Source organism: Pezoporus occidentalis, unplaced genomic scaffold (assembly GCF_034315485.1).
Source record: "Pezoporus occidentalis ecotype Australia unplaced genomic scaffold, CSIRO_AGI_Poc_V1 ctg149, whole genome shotgun sequence".
NCBI lineage: Eukaryota > Metazoa > Chordata > Aves > Psittaciformes > Psittacidae > Pezoporus > Pezoporus occidentalis.
Window position 1 is genome coordinate 1 of NW_026913305.1, and position 20,854 is coordinate 20,854.

The 20,854-nt window shown below is 50.7% G+C and overlaps 1 protein-coding gene and 1 long non-coding RNA gene across 6 annotated transcripts; one reads left to right on the forward strand and one right to left on the reverse strand.

The window, feature by feature from the left end:
- Positions 1–35: 35 nt before the first annotated feature.
- LOC134159557 (uncharacterized) lies at positions 36–2,550 on the reverse strand. Of its 3 annotated transcripts, none has more exons than XR_009963181.1 (5): positions 2,227–2,550; positions 1,780–1,883; positions 664–1,432; positions 302–416; positions 36–176 (listed from the first exon to the last, which is right to left on the reverse strand). It is a non-coding gene; the product is annotated as an uncharacterized LOC134159557 (long non-coding RNA). The 3 variants fall into 3 exon arrangements; XR_009963182.1 differs by having other exon boundaries at positions 664–743; positions 1,067–1,883; XR_009963183.1 differs by lacking the exon at positions 2,227–2,550 and having other exon boundaries at positions 664–1,901.
- A 2,743-nt stretch (positions 2,551–5,293) lies between these two features.
- Positions 5,294–20,570, forward strand: RBM5 (RNA binding motif protein 5). Of its 3 annotated transcripts, XM_062610614.1 has the most exons (25): positions 5,294–5,453; positions 5,588–5,793; positions 5,905–6,017; positions 6,379–6,534; positions 8,650–8,719; positions 9,179–9,252; positions 11,583–11,666; positions 12,299–12,359; positions 12,521–12,586; positions 12,720–12,880; positions 13,915–14,012; positions 14,459–14,546; positions 14,753–14,830; positions 14,931–15,003; positions 15,486–15,571; positions 15,882–15,960; positions 16,217–16,308; positions 16,849–17,013; positions 17,483–17,629; positions 17,709–17,780; positions 18,227–18,406; positions 18,612–18,686; positions 19,143–19,240; positions 19,319–19,448; positions 19,887–20,570. In XM_062610614.1, the coding sequence occupies exons 1-25, from the start codon at positions 5,437–5,439 to the stop codon at positions 20,010–20,012; spliced, it is 2,595 nt and encodes an 864-aa protein (XP_062466598.1). In that variant the 5' UTR covers positions 5,294–5,436; the 3' UTR covers positions 20,013–20,570. The 3 variants fall into 3 exon arrangements, with proteins under 3 accessions (XP_062466598.1, XP_062466597.1, XP_062466599.1); XM_062610613.1 differs by having other exon boundaries at positions 5,588–6,017; XM_062610615.1 differs by lacking the exons at positions 12,299–12,359; positions 12,521–12,586; positions 12,720–12,880 and having other exon boundaries at positions 5,588–6,017.
- Positions 20,571–20,854: the final 284 nt, after the last annotated feature.

Here is a 20,854-nt window from a genome sequence, read left to right on the forward strand (position 1 = left end):
CTCTGGTAGCAGCCAGGAGGCAAGGGCTTGGGGGGGGGATACTCAAACCAGAGGTCACTGCCCAGGGGGACCCTGTGCCAAGGCCAGACCTTGAAGATGTTCTGCAGCTCCTGGATGCCGAGGGTGCTGGCACTGCACACCAGCACCTGTAACATGCTGTCCATCGCCGACAGGGTCTGCAAGGGAGCGGGGTCTCAAGGGCAGCCCTGGCAGCCTTTGGGAGCAGCGCAGCCGTGGCCCTGCTCTGACCAGGAAGGGGCCTCGGGACAGGGAACTCCCTGTGGCTCACACCATGGCATACCTTGCAGTAGAGCCAAGCCTCGGGTCCCTGGCTGCCCTGCGGAGGCAGGTGGAAGATGCTGCAGAAGCAGGCTTTCAGGAGGCTGTTCTTCTCCTGCAGAAGGAGCCCCGCTCTGCTGCAGGGACAAGGAAGAGCTCTTTGGAGGAGGCAGACCCAGGGGCTGGAGAGCTGGGCTGATCCCCACCTTACAGGGGCCATGTAAACCCCTGCTAACCCTGACATTGGCCTCTGGGGGGAAGTCCCTGTGCCACCTCCTGCCCTGCTGTCTTCCCCCCTCTCAGTCCCAGCTCTCTGGGTGTCCCCTTGACAGGGCTGATGGGGCATTGGGCGCCGGGGACGCCGAGCTGGGGCTGGGCAGGTACCTCATGGCAGCGATGGTCAGCATGACTTGCTGCCGCACCGTGGTGTCCAGGTGATCAACGGGCTCCTCTTGCAGCAGCACCTGAGGGGCACAGCAGTGTGGATGGGTCAGGACAGGGCAGCTCCTTCATCCAGCAATAGCCCGGGGGGCTGTCAGAGCCCATCCTGGCACCCCCAACCATTAGCAGTAGTCCCAGCCACGTAGCAGGAAGGGCTGCGCCCGTCACAGAACACAGCCTGGCCAAGGGACCTGCAGCCGGGCCATGCAGGTGGCTCTGGAGCATCGCCAAGGATGCAGCCCCAGAGCGGCGCTCGCTCCGCTCGCACTCCCTGCCTGGCTGAGCCCTCTCCTGCCCCAGGGCTGTGCCATTGACCCTGCCTCAGCCTGACCAGCCATCCCCTCACCTCGAGGGTCTCAGCCAGCTCAGGCTGGAAGAGCAGCAGCGTGCCCCACAGGAAGGAGTGCCTGCTGCTGGTGGTGCAGATGGTGCAGACGGACTCCAGAAACCTCAGCTTCTGGTCTTCTTGCTGCCAGCCGGGGAGGTGACAGATGGACAGACATCGTCAGGCGGGAGAGACAGATGGGGGGTCCGTAAGAGCCCCCAGCACCTTCTGAGTACGGGACGGAGGCAGAAAGACCGTGCAGGAGACACAGGCACAGCCGCATGGAAGTGGCCGTGGATACCTTTGGTCTGCTCCTGATGGACGCCTCGATGGTGTCCAGGCTGTTCTTTTCTTCGCTGGACACGTCCGCAGTTGAGATGCATGAACCTGGCCAAGAGAGAGCAGGCAGGACTGGAGGGCAGGCAGTGGGGAGTACACGAGCCCTCTGCCCAGCTTCAGGGATGTCCCCAGCCCTGGCTCTAGGCTGGGACACCGGTGCCGCCCGTGCACCCCAGGGGCGAGGATGCGATGCGGGAGGGCAGCATGGGAGGGAGGCCCAGTGTGCCCCAAGGAGAGACACCCGGCACCAGGGGAAGAGGGAGCTCCTGGCCCAGAGATGCTGTGGTGAGGCTGTTCCCTGGGCTCTGCACTGCGGGGCCGATGCCTGGCTGGGGACTGCAAGCGTGGGACGGGGCAGGGTGGGCAGCCCCTGCCCGCAGCACCCCCGCACTCACCTTTACGCATCTCATTGCACTTCAGCCCGGAGCTGGGAGCCGGGCCAGCTTCGTCCTCCTCCACCCAGGCCAGCCTGGGTTTGCTGGGGGTTCTCGCCTCCATCCTGAGGGAGGGAGGGAGGGAGGGAGGAAAGGGGTGAAGGGGACCCCCCACCACCAGAGTGCTTGTGGGGCTCCTTGCTCCCACCATGTCCCTGAGACACTGTGCAGGCAGGGCTGGTTGACAGAGTGCCCCGATGTCATCCCCGCTCAAGCTCCTGATCCCCCCCTCCACAGCACCCCTCCTGTGACCCCAGAGCCCCACAGAACCCTCCTTGCCCCAGGGCGGTGGGACTGACTCCTCCTTCCTCCTCCTTCTGGCACAGGGTTGGGGTTCATCTAAGCCAGAGTACCCCATTGTCACAACCCCACTGTCCCCTTGCTCCTGGGCACTGGGGCCACCCCCACCTGCAGCTGGGCTGGGGCGCAGGCCGTGGCCCTCAGGCACTCGAAGACTCTTCCCTCTTCCACAGGAGGCCCTGGACACGGCCCAGGGTCTCCCCTCGTATGAAGGCTGCTGAGCACGCAGGGATGCTGGGTGCACACCATGCACTCGGCCACTGCTGCAGCCGCACTGACCTGGAGATGCTGGGGTCCCCCTAACATAGCCGATCCCCTGGTTACGGTTGCCAGGGCTGTCAATAATGGGTCAATTATGAGTCAGTGATGGCCCCTGCCAGGGATCCCTACCCACCTCACCCCCGGAAACACGGCCAGGTTGGCAGAGCCCTGGGCAGCAGGAGCGGGCTGGAGCAGGAAGGAGCGGGAAGGGGTGGCAAGGAGCGGGTTGGAGCGGGCAGCCGCCTGCTGTGGGGCTGGGGAAGGCTAGCGCTGCCTCCTCTGCCACTAGGACCCCCGCTGGGTCGGTAGGACACGCCATGGCCGTGAGCTTGTCACCGAAATCCGGGAAATAAGCTCTCTAACCGGAATGAAAGGTTAGAAACCTGACGTTACTTTGTTAGGGTACCGGGTGCATGGGGAGTCACTCTGCCTAACACACACACCGAGAAGGGACAGTTTACAGCTTAGACGTCATTACGTATGTACTCATTGTGATGCGTGAAATCCCACTCGATTCTCCTTACTGATGCACGTGGTAATTTGGGCAGATAAGGCCATGGCGCAGGCGCTGTGCATTTGAGGAGTGGTCTCTGGAGGTTGTAGTGCTCTTTTGGGGAGAAATTCCCTGACTCGTTTTACACTTTTATGGAAATCCCTTAGTCAAGGGTGTTGGAACGCGTGTTTAGTCTTTCAAACCAACTACATGTTCTTGTTTGCTCCAATTCACGACCCTGAGAGGCTCCTCGAGGTGTTTTCTTTTGCAGCCATGTACCTGTTTCTCAGCAAAAGGAGGAACCTACGCTGGGGTGGGAGAAGACATCTGGTCCTCCTGTTGCAGCCTTCCTTACCCGCAGAACTGTAGCCTCCAGAGGCAGTGAAACACCGGTTTAAGCATCCTCGTCGCCCTGTCTGTGCCTAAGTCTCTGTATCCAGTGAGACCCCAATTTCATGTGGTGCCAGTGGCGGTGAGCTCCGCCCGGCGACACGACACCGGCCACCGCGTGTGCCGCAACCGGTGGCGAGAGGAGCGGGAGTTTTGGGGGGCTTCCGTGATGGGCAGAGGCGGGGCAGGGAGGGAGGCGGTCCTGAAGGCGGTGGCGGGTCAGTGACGGGCCCGGCATTGAGGGGACGGGTGACGGGCCAGTGACTGGTCAGTGGTGGGTCAATGGCGGATAAGAGATGGATCGGAGATGGGGTGGGGGCAGTGATCAGCTGGGTGATGCCGTTCAGGTTTGTGCACCTCGTGTGGGTGCAGTGTGGATCGCAGTGATGGGGGGTGCAGTCTGGGTGCCGTGGCAGGGGGCTGCTGGCAGTAGGCCATGTCCGGCAGCGTGGCTGCCGTGCTTCCCACTGAGCAGCCTGGGGAGACTGAGGCACACGTGGCTGGACGGGCACCGGGCGAGTACGGGAGAGCTCCCTGCAGTGCGCTGCCGGTGAGGCGGGCAGCCGGGTGCACGCGTTGGTGTGCCAGAAGGTGGGGTGGCACAGCACAGCACCCCGGCGGTGCCTGACACGTGTCCTCCTTGCCCCTCGCAGCAATGGGCTGTGGCCAGGCGGGTCCCCACATCCCACTGCTGCTGCTGCCGCCCTGCTGCTCAGAAGAGGTCCCTCCCTCTGCCCGCTGCCCCTGAGGACCCGAGGCTTTGGGGTGACCCCTCCCTGGGGACCTGTGCTGGGGCTCTGGGGTATGGCCCGTGAAGCCGCAGGGGGAGAGCGCCAGGGCTGGGCTCCCCTTTCCAGGCAGGCAGCTGCGCCTGGAGGGTTGTGCAGTACAGGCAGTGGGTGAGGGCCTGGGTGTGCTGGGGCAGGAGAAGGGGCTCTGGTAGCAGCCAGGAGGCAAGGGCTCGGGGGGGGATACTCAAGCCAGAGGTCACTGCCCAGGGGGACCCTGTGCCAAGGCCAGACCTTGAAGATGTTCTGCAGCTCCTGGATGCCGAGGGTGCTGGCACTGCACACCAGCACCTGTAACATGCTGTCCATCGCCGACAGGGTCTGCAAGGGAGCGGGGTCTCGAGGGCAGCCCTGGCAGCCTGGGGGAGCAGCGCAGCCGTGGCCCTGCTCTGACCAGGAAGGGGCCTCGGGACAGGGAACTCCCTGTGGCTCACACCATGGCATACCTTGCAGTAGAGCCAAGCCTGCCCATGCCTGCACTGTCCCCTCGCTCCTGGGCACTGGGGCCACCCCCACCTGCGGCTGGGCCGGGCCACAACCCGTGGCCCTCCGGCACTCCAAGGCTCTTCCCTCTTCCACAGGAGGCCCAGGGTTTCCCCTCGTATGAAGGCAGCTGCGCGCGCAGGGATGCCGGGTGCACACCATGCACTCGGCCACTGCTGCAGCCGCACTGACCTGGGGGTGCTGGGGTCCCCCTAACATAGCCGATCCCCCGGTTACGGTTGCAGTGACACACCGCAGGTTACGACCAGGGAACCCAGGAACCCTGGGTTTCACCAGGCCCCATCGCGGGCCCAGTCTCGGTAGCACCTTGCTTATGGAGAAAGGCTGTGAGCAGTGGGGCTGTTTGGCGTGGAGCAGGCTGCAGGCAGAGCTTATTGGAGGATTTTAATACCGAAAGAGGGCGTGCGAGATATGGACACCTTTTACCGGGCCTCCAATGACAGGAGCAGTGGTTTCAAACCGAAAGAAGGTGGGTTTAAATTACACGTAGGGATGAAACATCGTGTGATGAGGGTGGCGAGACACTGGACTGAGTTGCACACAGAGGCAGTGGATGCCTTGTCCGGGGCAGTGCAGGCTGGGGCTCCGAGTAAAGAACTAAGTGACGGTGGGGCTGGGTCCCCCCGTGCCACGAGCCCCATGGCGGTGGCAGAAGGACAGGTCCCGGCCCGGACTACAGCTCCCAGCATGCCCCTCGGCCCTCTGCGCCTGCGCACCGCCTGGAACGTTCCAGGCGGCAGGCGCGGGGTTTCCTGGGTAGAAGACGGGCAGTCACGTCGGCGCCATTTTGTGGCGAGGGAGCGAGCTCCTGCGTCAGTGTTTTGTGAGCGCCGTGGTGGCGTTTGTTGCTGCGCTCAGTGCTTGCGGGTCGCGGGCGGCGGCATGGGCTCGGACAAGCGGTGAGAACGGGCGGGAGGGCGGAGGGAGGAGTGGATGGAGAGGGACGAAGGGGCGGGCGGCCCCGCAGGATGGGCAGTGGTGGGGGTCGTTGCGGGCTGTTCTCCTTCTGAGTTCGTCTCAGTGTGACCCGCAGCGTGAGCAGGACGGAGCGGAGCGGCCGCTACGGCTCTATCGTGGAGAGGGAGGACCGTGATGAGCGAGAGTCCCGGAGCCGGCGCAGGGACTCTGACTGCAAGAGGTCCAGTGGAGAGCGCCGCGGTGACCGCTACGATGATTACCGCGACTACGATAGTCGTGACTACGACAGTCGAGATTATGATAGCCGTGATAGTCGAGACTACGACAGCCGGGACTACGACAGTCGCGACAGCAGGGTCTGCAGGGACTACGATAGTCGCGACAGCCGGGACTGCCGTGATTATGACAGCCGCGATTGCCGGGACTACGACAGCCGAGACTACGATTGCCGGGACTACGACAGCCGGGATTGTCGAGACTACGACAGTCGTGACAGCCGAGACTATGATAGAGACTACGATAGTCGCGATTACGATAGCCCTGAAGTGAGTGGGGGGAGCTATCCGGGCCGGAGCCTTGGGCGCTGACGCCGTGGGGCAGCTATGGCCACCCCGAGGTGGGGAGGGGGCCAGGCGGTGGCTGGTGGGCTGCACCCAGCCCGGGACCCCCGTAAGGGCCCTCTTGGGGCTGGAGGAGCCCGGTGCTTGGGTTGGTATCACGGCGGGGTGGGGATGTTAGGGCAGGGGTAGGGGTTTGAGCTCAGTGGTGTGCCTAAGGCTGTCAGGACCAAACCCGAGGAAGGTGGTCGTATGGGGAGCTGGTTTTGTTATGCTTTGTTCTTAACTGCATTTCGGGCGCATGCCGCTAGAAATCGGCAGTGGTTAATTCTGGGTGCTGGGTTCTCAGAGGGAACGGGAGCGCAGGAACAGTGACAAATCGGAAGATGGATACCATTCTGATGGCGACTATGGAGAGCACGACTACAGGAACGACATTAACGATGAGAAAGAAAGCAAAACTATCATGTTACGTGGCCTCCCCATTACGGTTACAGAGAACGATGTAAGTAAGCAGAAGGGGGCTTTGCTGTTCATGCACCGTCTTTGCGTCAGTCGGGCTGTGGTAGTGGCTGCTGCCATTTTGTGCAAAGCTGCATCATAGTGCCCCCCTCCAGTGTGCTGGTCCTGCCATTTTGAATCCTAACAGGGTTTAAACTGCCTCTGTTAAGTAACAGAGGTCAGATGAATGTTAACCAGCTTCTTTCGCACGGAGCAGTCTGAATAGTCTTTTTTCATGCGTGCTTGGATGCGTTCCGTAAGAGGGGATTTTAAACTACCTGCCTTTACTGCTTTTACTGGAGGAGAGGCAGGTTTTTTTCTTCTTGCCCCCCTACTATTTGTCCACCTCCTTCCCCCGGGGGAGGGGAAGGGAAGGGTCAGAGAGGAGGTACTTGAATTTTTCCAGGTCTTTGAGGCCAGAAGTTCTGCATGGTGGGGTTACACACAGACACGGAGCTCCTCAGAGTGCAGCTCTGCACAAAGCAGGTTTGTGTGGGTACAGCTGTGGAGTCATAAAATGGCTGCTATGGAGCTGACAGAGCAAGTAGGCAGATGAGCTTGGTAGATGGTTACCTAACTTAACAAGATGTTGAAGGTGACCAGCTTTGAGCTTTCTCTTTTTTATTACTGTTTTTTCCTCCCTTGCTGTATTATTTTGATTTCCAAGATAGAAACGCACAGCTGTTACTCTAGGAGCAAGGGGGAGCCCTGTAAAAGCTGAGCTGTTGCAGTTTATAGACAAGACTCCACCTCTGGTCTCTCAGATCTTTCTGTGTTGATGGCTGACACAGAATCCTTTTGCGCTATTTCTGCAGTTGATTTCTTTTTTTTCTCTCTTTCTCACATGGTTATTCACGACCGTCCCATTATTTAGTGTTCCTTTTAATCATTGTGTGCTCACCTAGTATTTTCATGGTTGATAAGGTGTTGACTCCCGCGTACAATGAGGCAGCCCAGTTAGATGTTATACAGAACATTTCAGAACAGTTTTTGCTTCTGAGATATTAATATTGTAGGTCTATAGTTGTGCAAATAACTGTAGCGTAATTTATGACAAAGTTCAGGTATGGATTCATCTTTAAACTAGGAGCTAGCATCTTGGAACTACAAGTGTTCTTTTAAGTCACTGTTACTTTGGTACTTCCAGTTGTGTACATATTTTTCAGCTTCTCCTACCTTTTTTCATTAAAAAAAAGCAACTCGCACTGAAGATGTCCGTTCCAGCCAGCTTAAACAGGCAGCTTTAGATCGGTTTTGAGTCTGCTGAGCAGCCCTGTTGTATGTAATGTAGTTTGAACTCTCTTAAGAGCTGCTGAAAAAGCTTTTGGTTTCTGCTGTGACGTTAAAAGATCTGTTAGTGTTTCTTTTTCCTACAGCAGTTTATGTAGCCTGTGACACAGCTTAAGCATCTTTCTTACAGCTGAAGAACTGATGTCTCTAGCTTCTTTGATGATACATTATTTGCAAATCCACTTTATCTCCTGAAAAACAAGGGAACTGTTACGAGAATGAGAACTGTAGTGTGAGGTTTAACAATAGTTACGCCATGGCGCCTCTCAGTGTAGCATTCTTGTTCTGCTTTGTGAGGAGCTAGGGATGTTTAGATAAGCAGGGAGTGGGATGCTAGCAGTGTTCTTTATCGTAGAGTCATAGAATAGTTAGGGCTGGAAAGGACCTTAAGATCATCCAGTTCCAACCCCCCTGCCATGGGCAGGGACACCTCACACTAAGCCATATCACCCAAGGCCTCTTCCAGCCTGGTCTTGAACACTGCCAGGGATGGAGCATTCACAACCTCCCTTGGCTTTTTATAAAAACTTTGGGGTGGGATATTTGCCAAATCTTGCACAAATAACCTTGGAACGCAAGATGGGGGAGACTCACATTCTGGATGATTCTGTGTGGCCTAAGTGAAGATGACAGTTTAATGTAGCAAAGGACTCCATGGGTGCTGTGGTGCCTCATCAGTCTCCTGGTAGGTTCTCTGTGAAGGTTTTATTTTTGTGTGTGGGAATGTCGTGTTTTTATGTACTTCTTGCATGTACTGTCAGGTTGCTTCTGTGACTCTCCCAGCTGTCTGCCAAGATGTGAAAATGTAACTGATTAAAATCTCATGCAGATTCGCGAGATTATTGAATCCTTTGAAGGTCCTCAGCCTGCAGACGTGAGGCTGATGAAAAGAAAGACAGGTGAGAGCTCTTAATCCAGTTTTTGACATCACCTTCCTCTTCCCAAGCCCAAAAGACCCAAACTGCAAACACATGCCATAAAAAAAAAAAAAAAAAAAAGTTTGCCATGGCTAAGGAATGTGGCTTTTTGGAAGACTTTTAGATAGCTGGTCAACATGTTAAAAGAAGTCTGTCTACAGGGGGTTTTGTTAACAGGTATTGGTAAGTAATCATAGTATAAACCCATTTACTAGTATGTAGTCTGTTGCATGGTTACCTTTTAAACATGGAGTGAAATGTAGCCAGTTGAGGGAGCTTGGTTCCTTGCCATGGCAAAATAACGAGCAGATCCCAGCAGTTGACGTCGCATTTGTAAAGCTGCTTTGTCATGAAGTAATGAAGCAGTTGGAGAGAGATTCACCTGTTTTAAAGGAACTGACTAACACAAGTATCCCGTCTATATCTGAATGCTGTCTCTAGGTGTAAGCCGTGGTTTCGCCTTCGTGGAGTTTTATCACTTTCAAGATGCTACCAGCTGGATGGAAGCCAATCAGGTTGCTTCACTCACCAAGTCTAGATATTCCTGAAAATGGAACAAGTCTGTACAGTTTTACAAAAAAAAAAAAAAATGTGGAAGGAGCTGTTTGTTCCATAACAGTGATTTCAAAGAGTAAAAGCTTTGTATATATTAAAATTTGTTAGCAGTAGGACAAAAGAGCAGGTAAAATGAGGAGAGAAATTTTGCTGTTTTGAGCACTTCTTGGTGCCATTATTTTAGATTACTCTGTTTTAATTGGCTCATAAAGGTTTAAAGAGTAGTCTTTAGAAAATCCTAACTTACTTTCTCGTGGTGTTTCCTTCTCTGTTGCCTGAAAAAGCATCTGATAACTGCAGTACATTGGTATGAAGCTGAAGAAGTGTCAGTCTGTGGTAGTAGTGTGTTCCCTCAGTTAAAGAGGGAAAACTGGCTCTTCTAGAGGAAAAACATGTTTATTCCAAGTATATTGGGTAGAGAGTGAGTTCTGCCATGTAACGCAGTGTATTCTGGCTTTTTTGGAGTATGACTTGATCAGGAGCCAAAATGTGTAACAGTCCTCTAGTTTCTTTTCCAGTGGGACTTTACTGTTGCACTGCGAACAGTTTCACTTGCTTTTGTTCCTTTTTGAATATTCATAGTCTGTTTTAACAATAGAACTTAAAAATACTCTCAAAATGAGCCAAGTGTATTGAGCCATTTGTTATACACCCGATTATTAAGTGTGAAGGTCCCTGGGCAGCATTTGGAATGGTATTGTGCACTGCTGGTCTTGGGGACTGTATATAAAGAAATGGCACTGTAGCGGGATTCACAGGCAGTCCAGCGCCTTTACGTGCAGGTGGTTGTGTGTTTTATGCTGGAATAGGCTTTCACATGTTCCACACATACCATGGGTGGTTTCCCCAGCCAGAGTGCAGTGTTCTAATTCTCTTTTCCTGACATGCTGCTCAGTAGGTTTGGTGGATACAGTGAAAAGATACCAAGAAGTGACTGCTGAGCGTATTTTCAGAAACAAGATAGTTTTAATATATACAAAGCTGTACTGATGTTTTATTTATTGAAACATACTCAAATTCACTCCAGTAACCAGCCACCCTAGTAGTAGGGAAAACGTAGAGCCTCCCCAGCAGCCTGGTTGCTGACTGTTAGATGAAAGGATGATGTCTTGCAACTATGCCAGCAGCTTTGTTTCTATGTGTGCATATCCAGTGAATGCTGGGCCCTCCAACCCTCCCTTCTGCCGGTAGGAGAAATGGCTTTGCCATATTTAGTTGTGCAGAATGTGAGAGCCTTATTCATGCTACATGCTAGATCTGTGTCAGACCCTATTAGCAGAAACACCACTGGTCCTGACACTTTTGTGGTACCTCTGCAATAAGCCAGCCTGCCATAAAAATACTTCTTCTTTTACAAGGTGTGGGGTTTGGCCTCTTTTAACATGTGCTTCCTCAGACATGCTTCCAGCTGTTTGACTAAAATACGTTGATGGCCATGTTCTGAAAGGGCATTCTGCATACCCACGCTTGGCAAAGTGTGAGGCTGAGCATCAAGGTCTCTTAAATAGATGTAAATTCCTAAGTCCTCTGAAGTCAGAGTGAGAGCACATGCTGAAAGCGTTTATGAACTTTTCCTACCACTGGAGAAGCTTCACTTGCAGTCTAGTTACTCATTTTGGAGAGCTCTTGCCTGAATGAAGAACACAAACCTCTCGTGCAGGCTTCCAATTGAACTGATGCATTAGTCAAAAGAAACCACTCTGAGTGTATTTCAGTTGATGGCACTTGTACCCCAGCCTCCAAGAAGTCTTAAACAGGGTCCCTTTGGGAGGACTTACTGTATTTTCAAAGGGATGCTTGTGAAGAAAGTGCTTGGAAAAGTAATCCAAACTTGGTTGTTAAAAGGTCTGGGGTATTTGGAGTAAGGGAAGAAGTGAAGCAGTCACCTAAGGACATGTCTAAAACGTTGCTCAGTGCTATGCCAGAAGTGAATAGAAATGTGGGGGCAAAGAGACTCCTCTAAAAATGTGCTAATCCTGATTGCAGCATGTTAGGACTTTGTCTCCTTCGAGACACTTTCTGGTTCCATGTCAACGTTTAGCGTTTGGCAGCTTTTTCAACACTCCCTGATTCCGTTTATCTTTGCTCCACATCCCATTCTCTTGATGCCCTTGTCCTCCTCTGCAGGATTGGATGGGCAGGGTGTAGGTGGCGGTGGTTGTCCTCCACATCCTCCCCATATGTTGTCCATTTAATTCAGAAGCACTGATTCCTCCGAAGGGTGCTCTGCCATGGGAAAATGAACATGTGTGCCTTGAGACAGGAATAATTGAAACCACTTTTTTTGCAGAAAAAGCTGGTGATTCAAGGGAAGCAGATTGCGATGCACTACAGCAACCCTAGGCCGAAATTTGAGGACTGGCTTTGCAACAAGGTACAGTGGCTGATTGTCTTGGCTTCAGTGCTCTTCACCAGTCCAGTGGCTTGAACAAAGTGATCCATGATTCAGACCTCCTCGTGCTGCTGGTCTGAATGACATTGTAGGAATAGTAAAACACAGGAGTGAAAAAAATCTGTAGTTTTGATGGCAAAGTGGATGGGTGTTGCCTCAGAAGATGGAGATGGGTGGTGAGCTGCACTAGAACATGCAGTTGTTAGGTGATGAATGGTCACATACAGCTGCATGCTCCTTGTTTGACCTTCTCAAGTAGAGTTGATGCAGTAAGGTGGAGACCAGGCTTTTTGGTTAGTCTTTACAGCTCCTGCCTGTAAAGAAGACTTGTTTTCCAGCTGTGCTTCTTAAAGTAGTTACTGTGCCTGGGATTGTAAATTGAAGACCACATAGTTAAAATACCTAACTAATTCAGGAGGACCAGGGAAGAGGTAGCTGGGATGTTTGAAAAGCAGCTGTGGTATGGACAGGGGTGGCTTGTGCTGTTCTCTGTTACCCTGGTGGGTTCAGCTTTGTGATGTTACTTTGACTGCCTAGTTTTGTTACTGTACAGCAGATGCCACCATTGTTGGAAATGATATGAGTTCTTACTGGGCTCCTCTTGTTTCTCATAGTGCTGCCTTTACAACTTCAGAAGGAGGCTAAAATGCTTCCGCTGTGGAGCGGACAAATTCGGTATGTTACATTGATCTCTTTGGCTGGGTTTGATTTCTGTGGGAAAGTTCCTGTTGTTCATAAGGAGAACAAAGTTCACTGGAGGTCCTAGGCTGGCTTGTGAAATGCTGAGTTTGAGTGAATTAGCCATATTGTAACTGCCATATTTTCTTCTTCCAAAGATTCAGAACAGGAGGTACCACCTGGAACAGCAGAATCCGTTCAGTCTGTGGATTATTACTGTGATAGTAAGTTATCTTTGACTTAATGTATAATGTGAGTGTGGGTACTAAAATTGTTCCTGTACCTCAGACTGCCCGCTGAGGTACTCTGGAAAGCCATTATGTGCACAGCTAATGTCATACTTTCTTCTCTCCTCAGCCATCATTCTCCGAAATATTGCTCCTCACACAGTGGTGGAATCCATCATGACTGCCTTGTCTCCATATGCATCTCTGGCAGTCAATAATATTCGTCTTATCAAAGACAAGCAGACCCAGCAAAATAGAGGCTTTGCGTTTGTGCAGCTGTCTTCTGCCATGGTGAGGGCCTCATTGATGCACTGGGGAGAAACGGCCTGTTAAGGCACTTGTGTAGCTAAAGCATGTAGAGCTTTTCAGCTGTCTGAAGGACCCCACCCGAGTTCACCAAGGGCGTGTCAGAGTCTTTCATCATTAGCTGCAGTTTGGAAAGAAGGTGGTAGGATGCTGTGAGCACATGGGAAAGCTAATTTTTGTAGCAGAGTGCTGTTCTGAAGTGAAGGCTAGTTGTGCTTGGATCACAGAAATAATGGTCTGGGATCGTGATTCATTCACAGAACTTAAGGTCTGGGGTGTATGGTGTGGGAAAAGGTGCACGGGATAGGGCCTTTTCCACCTGGGGGAGGGGAAGGAGAGGGATCTTGTCGCTTTGCAGCATCCAGTAGAAGGGTATAGGGGCAGCAGAGACTTGAGGGTACATAGGGATTGGACAGTAGGCAACAGCCATAAGCCAAAACATGGGAAATTGCAGGAGGTACAAGGAAAACCTAACTGAAGGAGGTCAGCTACTGGCATGGGGTCCATAAAGGGTAGTAGAATCTCTGTTCCTGAACGTATTTAAAAGATGGGTGGATATGGCACTGAGGGACACGGTTTAGTGGTGGACTTGGCAGTATCGGGTTTACAGCTGGACTTGATTTTAAAGGTGTTTTCCAACCTAAATGATTCTGTGATGCCATATACTAAACTTCTTCAGCTGCATGATCTGTCTGGAGCTGCTTCAGGCAGAGGGGAGCATTTTGGATAAAAACAAGTGCTTGACCTCAGTCTCTGCTGGCTTCCATTTTGGAGTGATTCGGGGCAAATATCTGCATCATAAAGCTAAGACCTCAGAACGTGTTTAATACTCTGTAACCCAGTGAAATGCACACTGCAGATGGGCTATGATTAGTCCCATTGAGTTTTTCTGCATATGTATAGTATGAGGAGACGGAGGTCTTCTTACAGCTTTAGCTGTGTGTGAAAAGGCTTGAGATCCGGGAACTGTGAATCCTCAGTAACATGCTGTTCATAGTAATGAATATTTCTCTTTATAGGATGCTTCTCAACTGCTGCAGATTTTACAAAGCCTTCAGCCTCCATTAAAAATTGATGGCAAAACGATTGGTGTTGACTTTGCGAAGAGTGCCAGAAAGTGAGTTGTGATAGTTAATTATTTTTTTTATCCCTTGCTGTGTTTATATTGGAGTACACCCAGGCTTTTCTTGAGATTACTGTCACTCCAAAGCTTTGCTTCCCGTAAGTGCCTTGTGCTGCATGTGTTCCACTTCTCACTGTGCATGAGGACAGTGAAAGGAGCATTTCCTACCACCCGTTTCCAGTCCTTGAAGATAAGATCATAACTGCTTGTGTACACAGCGCACTTGTTTCCTTGGAGACCCTGTGACTTGTTACTGACTGTACAATAATGAACCTAAATCCCTTTACTTGCCAGACTATGCTTTGGCTCATTCATTACAGTCAGAATGTTTTGTAACTGCCAAGAAATCCATGTGTAAGGGCAGATTCCACCTCCTTGCACAGGGAGACACTTCAGGAAAAAGCAGTATTTACTCAGATGGGTGGGTTTTGTGCTTACAGAGACCTGCTGCTCCCAGATGGCAACAGAGTCAGCGCCTTCTCAGTGGCAAGCACAGCCATAGCTGCAGCACAGTGGTCCTCCACACAGGTAGGACTTGGAGGCTGTTCCTTCCAGTCTTGCTTTCCTGAAAATGAAAACATAGGGCATATCATTTCACTGCTGGCCACTTGGTTGAACTGACCAAAGCTGCTTTGACAGATCTGCTCTGACAGACTGGATCCTAAGGAGTGTTAAAATACTTAAATGCAGTAACTTTCCTGTCTCTGACAAAAAACTACCTGCTCAAATTTCAGCCACAGACTGGAGAAGGCAACACCCTTGACTACAGCTATGTCCAGTCAGGACAGGAGGGCTACACACAGTATGCTCAGGTTAGTAGTGGCAGTTGTGCTTTAACCAACCAACCAACCCATAGGGTATTTTAATTCAGGTATCTGCTCATCTTGCATTGTCACTCATTTCCCACTGCAGTACTCCCAGGATTATCAGCAGTACTACCAAAATCAAGGAGGAGCGTTGGACTCAGACGCAGCTACCATATCAGGTAGTACTTCCAGTGTATGGGAGATGCTGTTTGTAAGGATAATTTTGCAACAGTGGTATTTTACGTTAGCCTTTAGGTTACTTTATTGTGTAAAGGGAGACTTAGCTCATTTTGCTCCCAGGATGTCTGAATGAGCATGTGTTACTAGAGAACTGTTACAGATCTGTTTTAGACTAGTGACAAAAACCTTGAACTCAAGAGAGCTGTATAAGCAGCTCTAGAAAAATCTTCAGTGCTGGCTGCTGTCAGAAGCCAGGAATCACTGACTTTAGAGCAGAATATTTCCTCCTGAAAAGGAAACCCTTGTCTGGGTAGAAAATACCTGCTGTGTATCTGCCTCCTTTTGAATGTTTATTGCCTTGTTTGGCTGCTGGAGCTGGAATTAGGAGCTGAAACTGTAAACAAAGGAATTCTAGGTCTAGAATGAAGTACAGGGTTTTACAAATTAGTTGGCTTATCCATTGTTGTTCTCTTGTTGGCAGGAGCTCCGGTCACTACCACCACAGCTGCAGTTGTGTCCCAGAGTCCTCAGTTATACAATCAACAGACAAACTCACCTGACTCTCCAGTAATTACAGTGCTATTTTCTCCTTGCTTTTCACACCATGGTTCTGTGGGATATCTGGCTTAGCTGTGGCCTTTGCTCTTTAAAGTGGGTGGTACAGCAAAGCTTCATGGGTTAGTCACAGTGCTTGTCCTCATAAGTCACTTGTCATTTTGTTTCTATGAGGGTTTTGTTCTTTAAAGGTGAGTGCTGGTGAAGAGGCAGTAGCTGTTGTATGCATGGTGTGGACTTGGGCTTGGCTCACTGTCCTTGTTTTCTTGTGCCTCCGTAATAGATTTTTCTAGTTGAGATTTCCTGGTTTTGTTTTTTCCAGACACAGTCGGCACCACCCACCACTAGCACTCAGGCACAAACAGCTCCCCCGACTGGAGTAGTCCCTGGAACCAAGTACGGTAAGCAGCGGAGTTACTCCTGGGAAAAGGGTGCAGGTATCTGTCACTGTAGCAAGAGAGAGACCTGGCTTTGGCTGAGTGCTCCAGTGGTGGAGCTATCCCTGGAGAGTGTGATCTGCGTGGGTGATGAAGAGCCCTTTACAGACATGGCTGCTGTCATAGCAGCTGGTAATCTCAGAATTGTACTTGAAATGTGGACAGATACTGTCTGAATTCAACTGGAACAACCATGTCTCACACTTTAATTTTTTTACAGCTGTCCCTGACACTTCCACCTACCAATATGATGAATCTTCAGGATATTATTATGATCCTGTAACAGGGCTCTACTATGATCCTAATTCCCAGGTAAACGGTTTCTTCCCATCTGTCTTAATTGTGAAGGTCCATTAGTTTCCTGTCTCTCATCATGCAAGTGAAATTCACTTTTGAGGTGGACAAAATGCTGCATGTAGCAGGTAACTCACCAGTGTGCATGGAGCTGGGACTTGAATTCTGTCTGGCGCAGTCTTTATTTTTTCTCTCCTTTCCTTAATTTTCTTCCTAGTTTGGCTCATACAGGATCAGCTGTTGTCACAGACACTGTAATTGAGCTATTCCATTGGAGAGTGCCCAGCAGAGTGCACCCAACTCTGGGCTCTGGTGGTTTGTCTCTTGGGAGGGGCAAAAACTTCTCTGTAGTGCTGTTGGGCAGAATGCCTGTGTTCGGGGACAGAGGTCTCAGCCACTTCATGCCTGTTCTCTCCTTTATGGAGTCTGCAAAACTTGTTTGAACTCCAAAATACCGTCCCATTTGGTGTGGTAGCATGAATGAGACAGCTTGCTTGTATTCTCCCTTGGATGCTTGGATGAGATGTTTAGCTGTTTAATTGCCTTTTCCTCCGGCAGTATTACTACAATGCCTTAACCCAGCAGTACCTTTACTGGGATGGTGAAAAGGAGACCTACATGCCTGCTGCGGAAGGTATCACATACCAACAAACAGCTACCACAGCCACCACCAAAGAAGTAAAGGAGAAGAAAGAGAAGCCTAAAAGTAAAACAGCACAACAGGTAAAAGACAAGATAGGATTGTAACTGGGCTAAAGTCTTCTGTGGGATAATAGTTCTCCTTCTCCATGACAAAGGAAATGCTAGGTTATTTGGTGGGGTGTGTGCCTGCAATTTGCAGGCATTGTAGAAGGCTGAGGAGAGGAGTAGTTGGCAAGGCTTCAGTGCAGAAATAAGCTCTGCATAGGAGGAATGCATATGGAATCATGCCAGGAGCAGTGGGAGTATAACTGAGCCGTCACTTAGAGGATTAGATTGATAAGAAGGGTTCCTGCAGTAAACCAAGCAAACTGCGGTATCTTTGAACGCTGTATACAGGGAAAGCAGCTGCATTACATCCAGTGTCCTGTGATGTAAAAATAAAAGGTAGTGGGTTGACTTGTTCTGGAAGCTGTATGCAAGATTGAATCTCTGTCATAGAAGATTGATAGCTGTGAGGGGAGCTGTTTGAGCAAACCACTCTGCATTTCAGATTGCTAAAGATATGGAGCGCTGGGCAAAAAGTTTGAACAAGCAGAAAGAAAACTTCAAGAACAGCTTCCAGCCACTGAGTACCAGGGAGGAGGAGAGGAAAGAGTCAGCTGCTGCAGATGCAGGCTTTGCCCTCTTTGAGAAAAAGGTAAAGGTGCTGGCAGAGGCATGCAGGTGGTGTGGGGTGGCAGAGAGCTCAGTGCTCATGGCATTCTTGTCTCCTTCAGGGAGCTCTTTCTGAGAGGCAGCAGATCTTGCCAGAGGTATTGAAAAATGGGGATGATGAAAATCCACTGAAGGTGAGTGTGAGCTACATGGCAGAGGTGTTCCCAGAGGTTACTGGTAAAGCATTTTACAGGAAGTCAAGCAGATGCAACCTTTCCAACCTGAATTTCCGCAGCATCATGTGTACAAGATGGTGGTAGAGGTTACAGTGTTCCAGTGCAAATGCATTATATTGGGTGATGGAGATAAGCTGATAAAAGCTGCAATGTCTTCTAGCCTCAAGAGCTCAATTGAGGTTTTGGGCCTTCTAGAAAGGCTGTGCTTAAATTACTGTTTGGCTGGTGGGAGCTAACTCTTGCACCATGGTAGTATGTGATTTCTTTTGAGTTGCATTTCATCCTTAGTAATGAGAGAGTGCTGCCCCATCCTGTGCAACACGTATCTCTTGTGTTCCTTTTCTGGGCTCTCCAGACTGTGGGACACTGTTGCATGCATCTTAACACTGCACTTTCCTTTCCAGCGTGGCCTTGTGGCTGCCTACAGTGGTGACAGTGATAATGATGAGGACTTGCTGGAAAGAATGGAGAATGAAGAAGAGAAGCTGACTGACTGGAAGAAGATGGCCTGTCTGCTGTGTAGAAGGCAGTTCCCAAACAAAGATGCTCTGATTCGGCATCAGCAGTTGTCTGACTTGCACAAGGTAGTTGCTCTCTGCTATCAGGAAGGTACTTGGTTGCCAGAAATTGGTATGTAAACCAAAGCCATGATGCACATTGCAGCTTGGAAAATGGTTCCTCTTAAGGCAGAAATGGCTGCAGATGGATTGTTCTCTCCCAGAAGTCAGCTGCTTACATAAAAAGAGTTGTCATGCATTTCATGTTAATGTGAATCTCTTTTTGTTGCAGCAAAACATGGATATCTACAGGAGGTCAAAGCTTTCAGAGCAGGAGCTTGAAGCCTTGGAGCTGCGTGAGAGAGAGGTCAGTGGTAAGATTGAGCAGATGAGTAGCTAATGGAAAACCTGCACAGATAATACGTTGAGCTCTCCTTATCCTGACACATGTCGCTCGAGATAATCCTTGTAAGGCAACCCCTTCTTGGGTCAAGGTTCAGAGCTGTCCTGGAAAGAAGTGCCCCATATCCCACAGGTACCACTTATTAGGGAAGGAGCCTTCCACCTCCAGGGCAGCCATGCTGGGACTAGAAACCTTCACATGGCAATGCACAGTTGGGACAGGCTTTTCCTACCCCAGTGCAGGCTCCATGTGTTCCAGGGACTTGCCTTTTAGGTTCTCCTTTCTGTGGTAATCAAGCTGTGTTTCAGCAGGCTGTGGTGGGCAGCTTTTTATAATAGCAGGCACTTGGCCTACTTGCATAGCTCAAAAGATGAACAAAAGTGTCTTTAAATCAGTACTGAATCTGATTACCTCATGCAGATGAAGTACAGAGATAGAGCAGCTGAGAGGCGGGAGAAGTACGGCATCCCGGAGCCACCTGAGCCGAAGCGCAAGAAGGTCTATGACGCTGGCACAGTGTATGTAGCCGACAGCTCCTTGGTCATTGCTTCAGTGCACCATGAACCATTTGGTTAACTCATCTCTTCTTCCTGCAGTAATTATGAGCAGCCCACCAAAGATGGCCTTGACAACAGTAATATAGGCAACAAGATGCTGCAGGCCATGGGCTGGAGGGAAGGCTCAGGCTTGGGAAGAAAATGTCAGGGCATCACAGCACCCATTGAGGTAAGTAGAGATGGGTGCTTTCCTATGAGGTTTGGTGCCTTTTATATCCAGAAGCACGTGCTGCTGAAGCTCTCATGTGGAAGAAACAGCCATCCACAGGGCTATGCTTCCTTCCATCGGAAGTCCACCCTGAGGTGCAGTGGCAGCAGTGCAGCACCTGAGCTGTGTACTCTAGTGCTGCTTGGGGTGGGCTGCCCTCCTTTGAGCCAGTGGCTTTCCTGGGCTTTGTCTGTACTGAGGCTTGAGCTTGCTCTGAGCAGCTTCATTCTAGTTGCTGTTGGAGTGGTGTGGGATGGTGTATATGCAGTCTTGCCTTCTGGTGCCTGTTGGGCATCTCTGCAGAGCACCAGAAGCTGACGGGGCGGATAATATTCTGTGGAGTCCTGTGTGGCAGTATGACCTCTTGCAGAGCTGAAGCATGTGTCTTTTCCCTTGCAGGCCCAAGTACGAATGAGAGGAGCTGGTTTGGGAGCCAAGGGCAGCTCCTACGGTGTGTCCACTGCAGATTCCTACAAAGATGCAGTGCGGAAAGCCATGTTCGCTCGCTTCACGGAGATGGAGTAATGCACTGTGCCCTGCAAAGCACGCACTTGTTAGCCAGAACTGACTGTTAAACTCTGTAGCCTTGGTGGCCTGGCTGTATTCTGGTTATGGTTTAGAGTTCACCATTTAATTCCCTTGGACTTTTTTCCCCCTCTCGGCATGTAATACTTCCATGAGCAGACTGTTTGAACTGCCTCGACTTCATGCTGGAGAGCTCCTGGTTAGACCAAAGGGGATGCCGGTCTTTGTATGCAGCTGTACATAGCGTAATGTATTATGTGTTGGAGCGTGTTGTCCAGATGCTGCTCTGCCCCCAGAGCAGGGGCAGGACCTGTTTGCTGTGGTTTCACACCGTCTGCTCTCCTTTTGTTGTGTTGTCTGTCTGGGTTGTTTTTTTGGTTTGTTTTTTTTGGTGGTTTTTTTTGGAGAACTTTGCTGTACATTTTGTATGATACATCTTTGTATAGACTTTTTGAAGACTTTGATTCTAGTTGCCAGTTTGGCTCATTTCCAAAAGAAATACATCCAAACGTTATCGTATTTCTGTTTCTCTGTGAATGAAGAATTAAGTTGCCAGTGCTTACGTGTTCTTTCTGTGGTTCTTCTTCGTTGATGAGGCTTCATCCCAGAGTTTCCTCTTCCATCTGGTGCTCTGCTCACCTTTCATCCTTGAGTGTGCCATGCCTTGTTCACAGTGTCTTTCTCATAGCTCCAGCATGGGTGCTGGAGGACCAGATCTTGCAGCTATTCCTGCCACAGCTGGGGGAGCCTGAGAGGACTAGCAGAAACGTCTTTTGTAGGTTTCAGGACCTGCTCAGGAGACCCTAGGTGTTCCAGCCAGTCCTCTGGTGGGTAGTGGGCTG

Bases quoted from the DNA above. Each gene is read 5' to 3' on its own strand.
- RBM5 (XM_062610613.1), top strand. The intron at 17,630-17,708 runs GTAAAGGTGCTG...TGTCTCCTTCAG, and splicing joins TTGCCCTCTTTGAGAAAAAG to GGAGCTCTTTCTGAGAGGCA. The intron at 17,781-18,226 runs GTGAGTGTGAGC...TTTCCTTTCCAG, and splicing joins ATGATGAAAATCCACTGAAG to CGTGGCCTTGTGGCTGCCTA.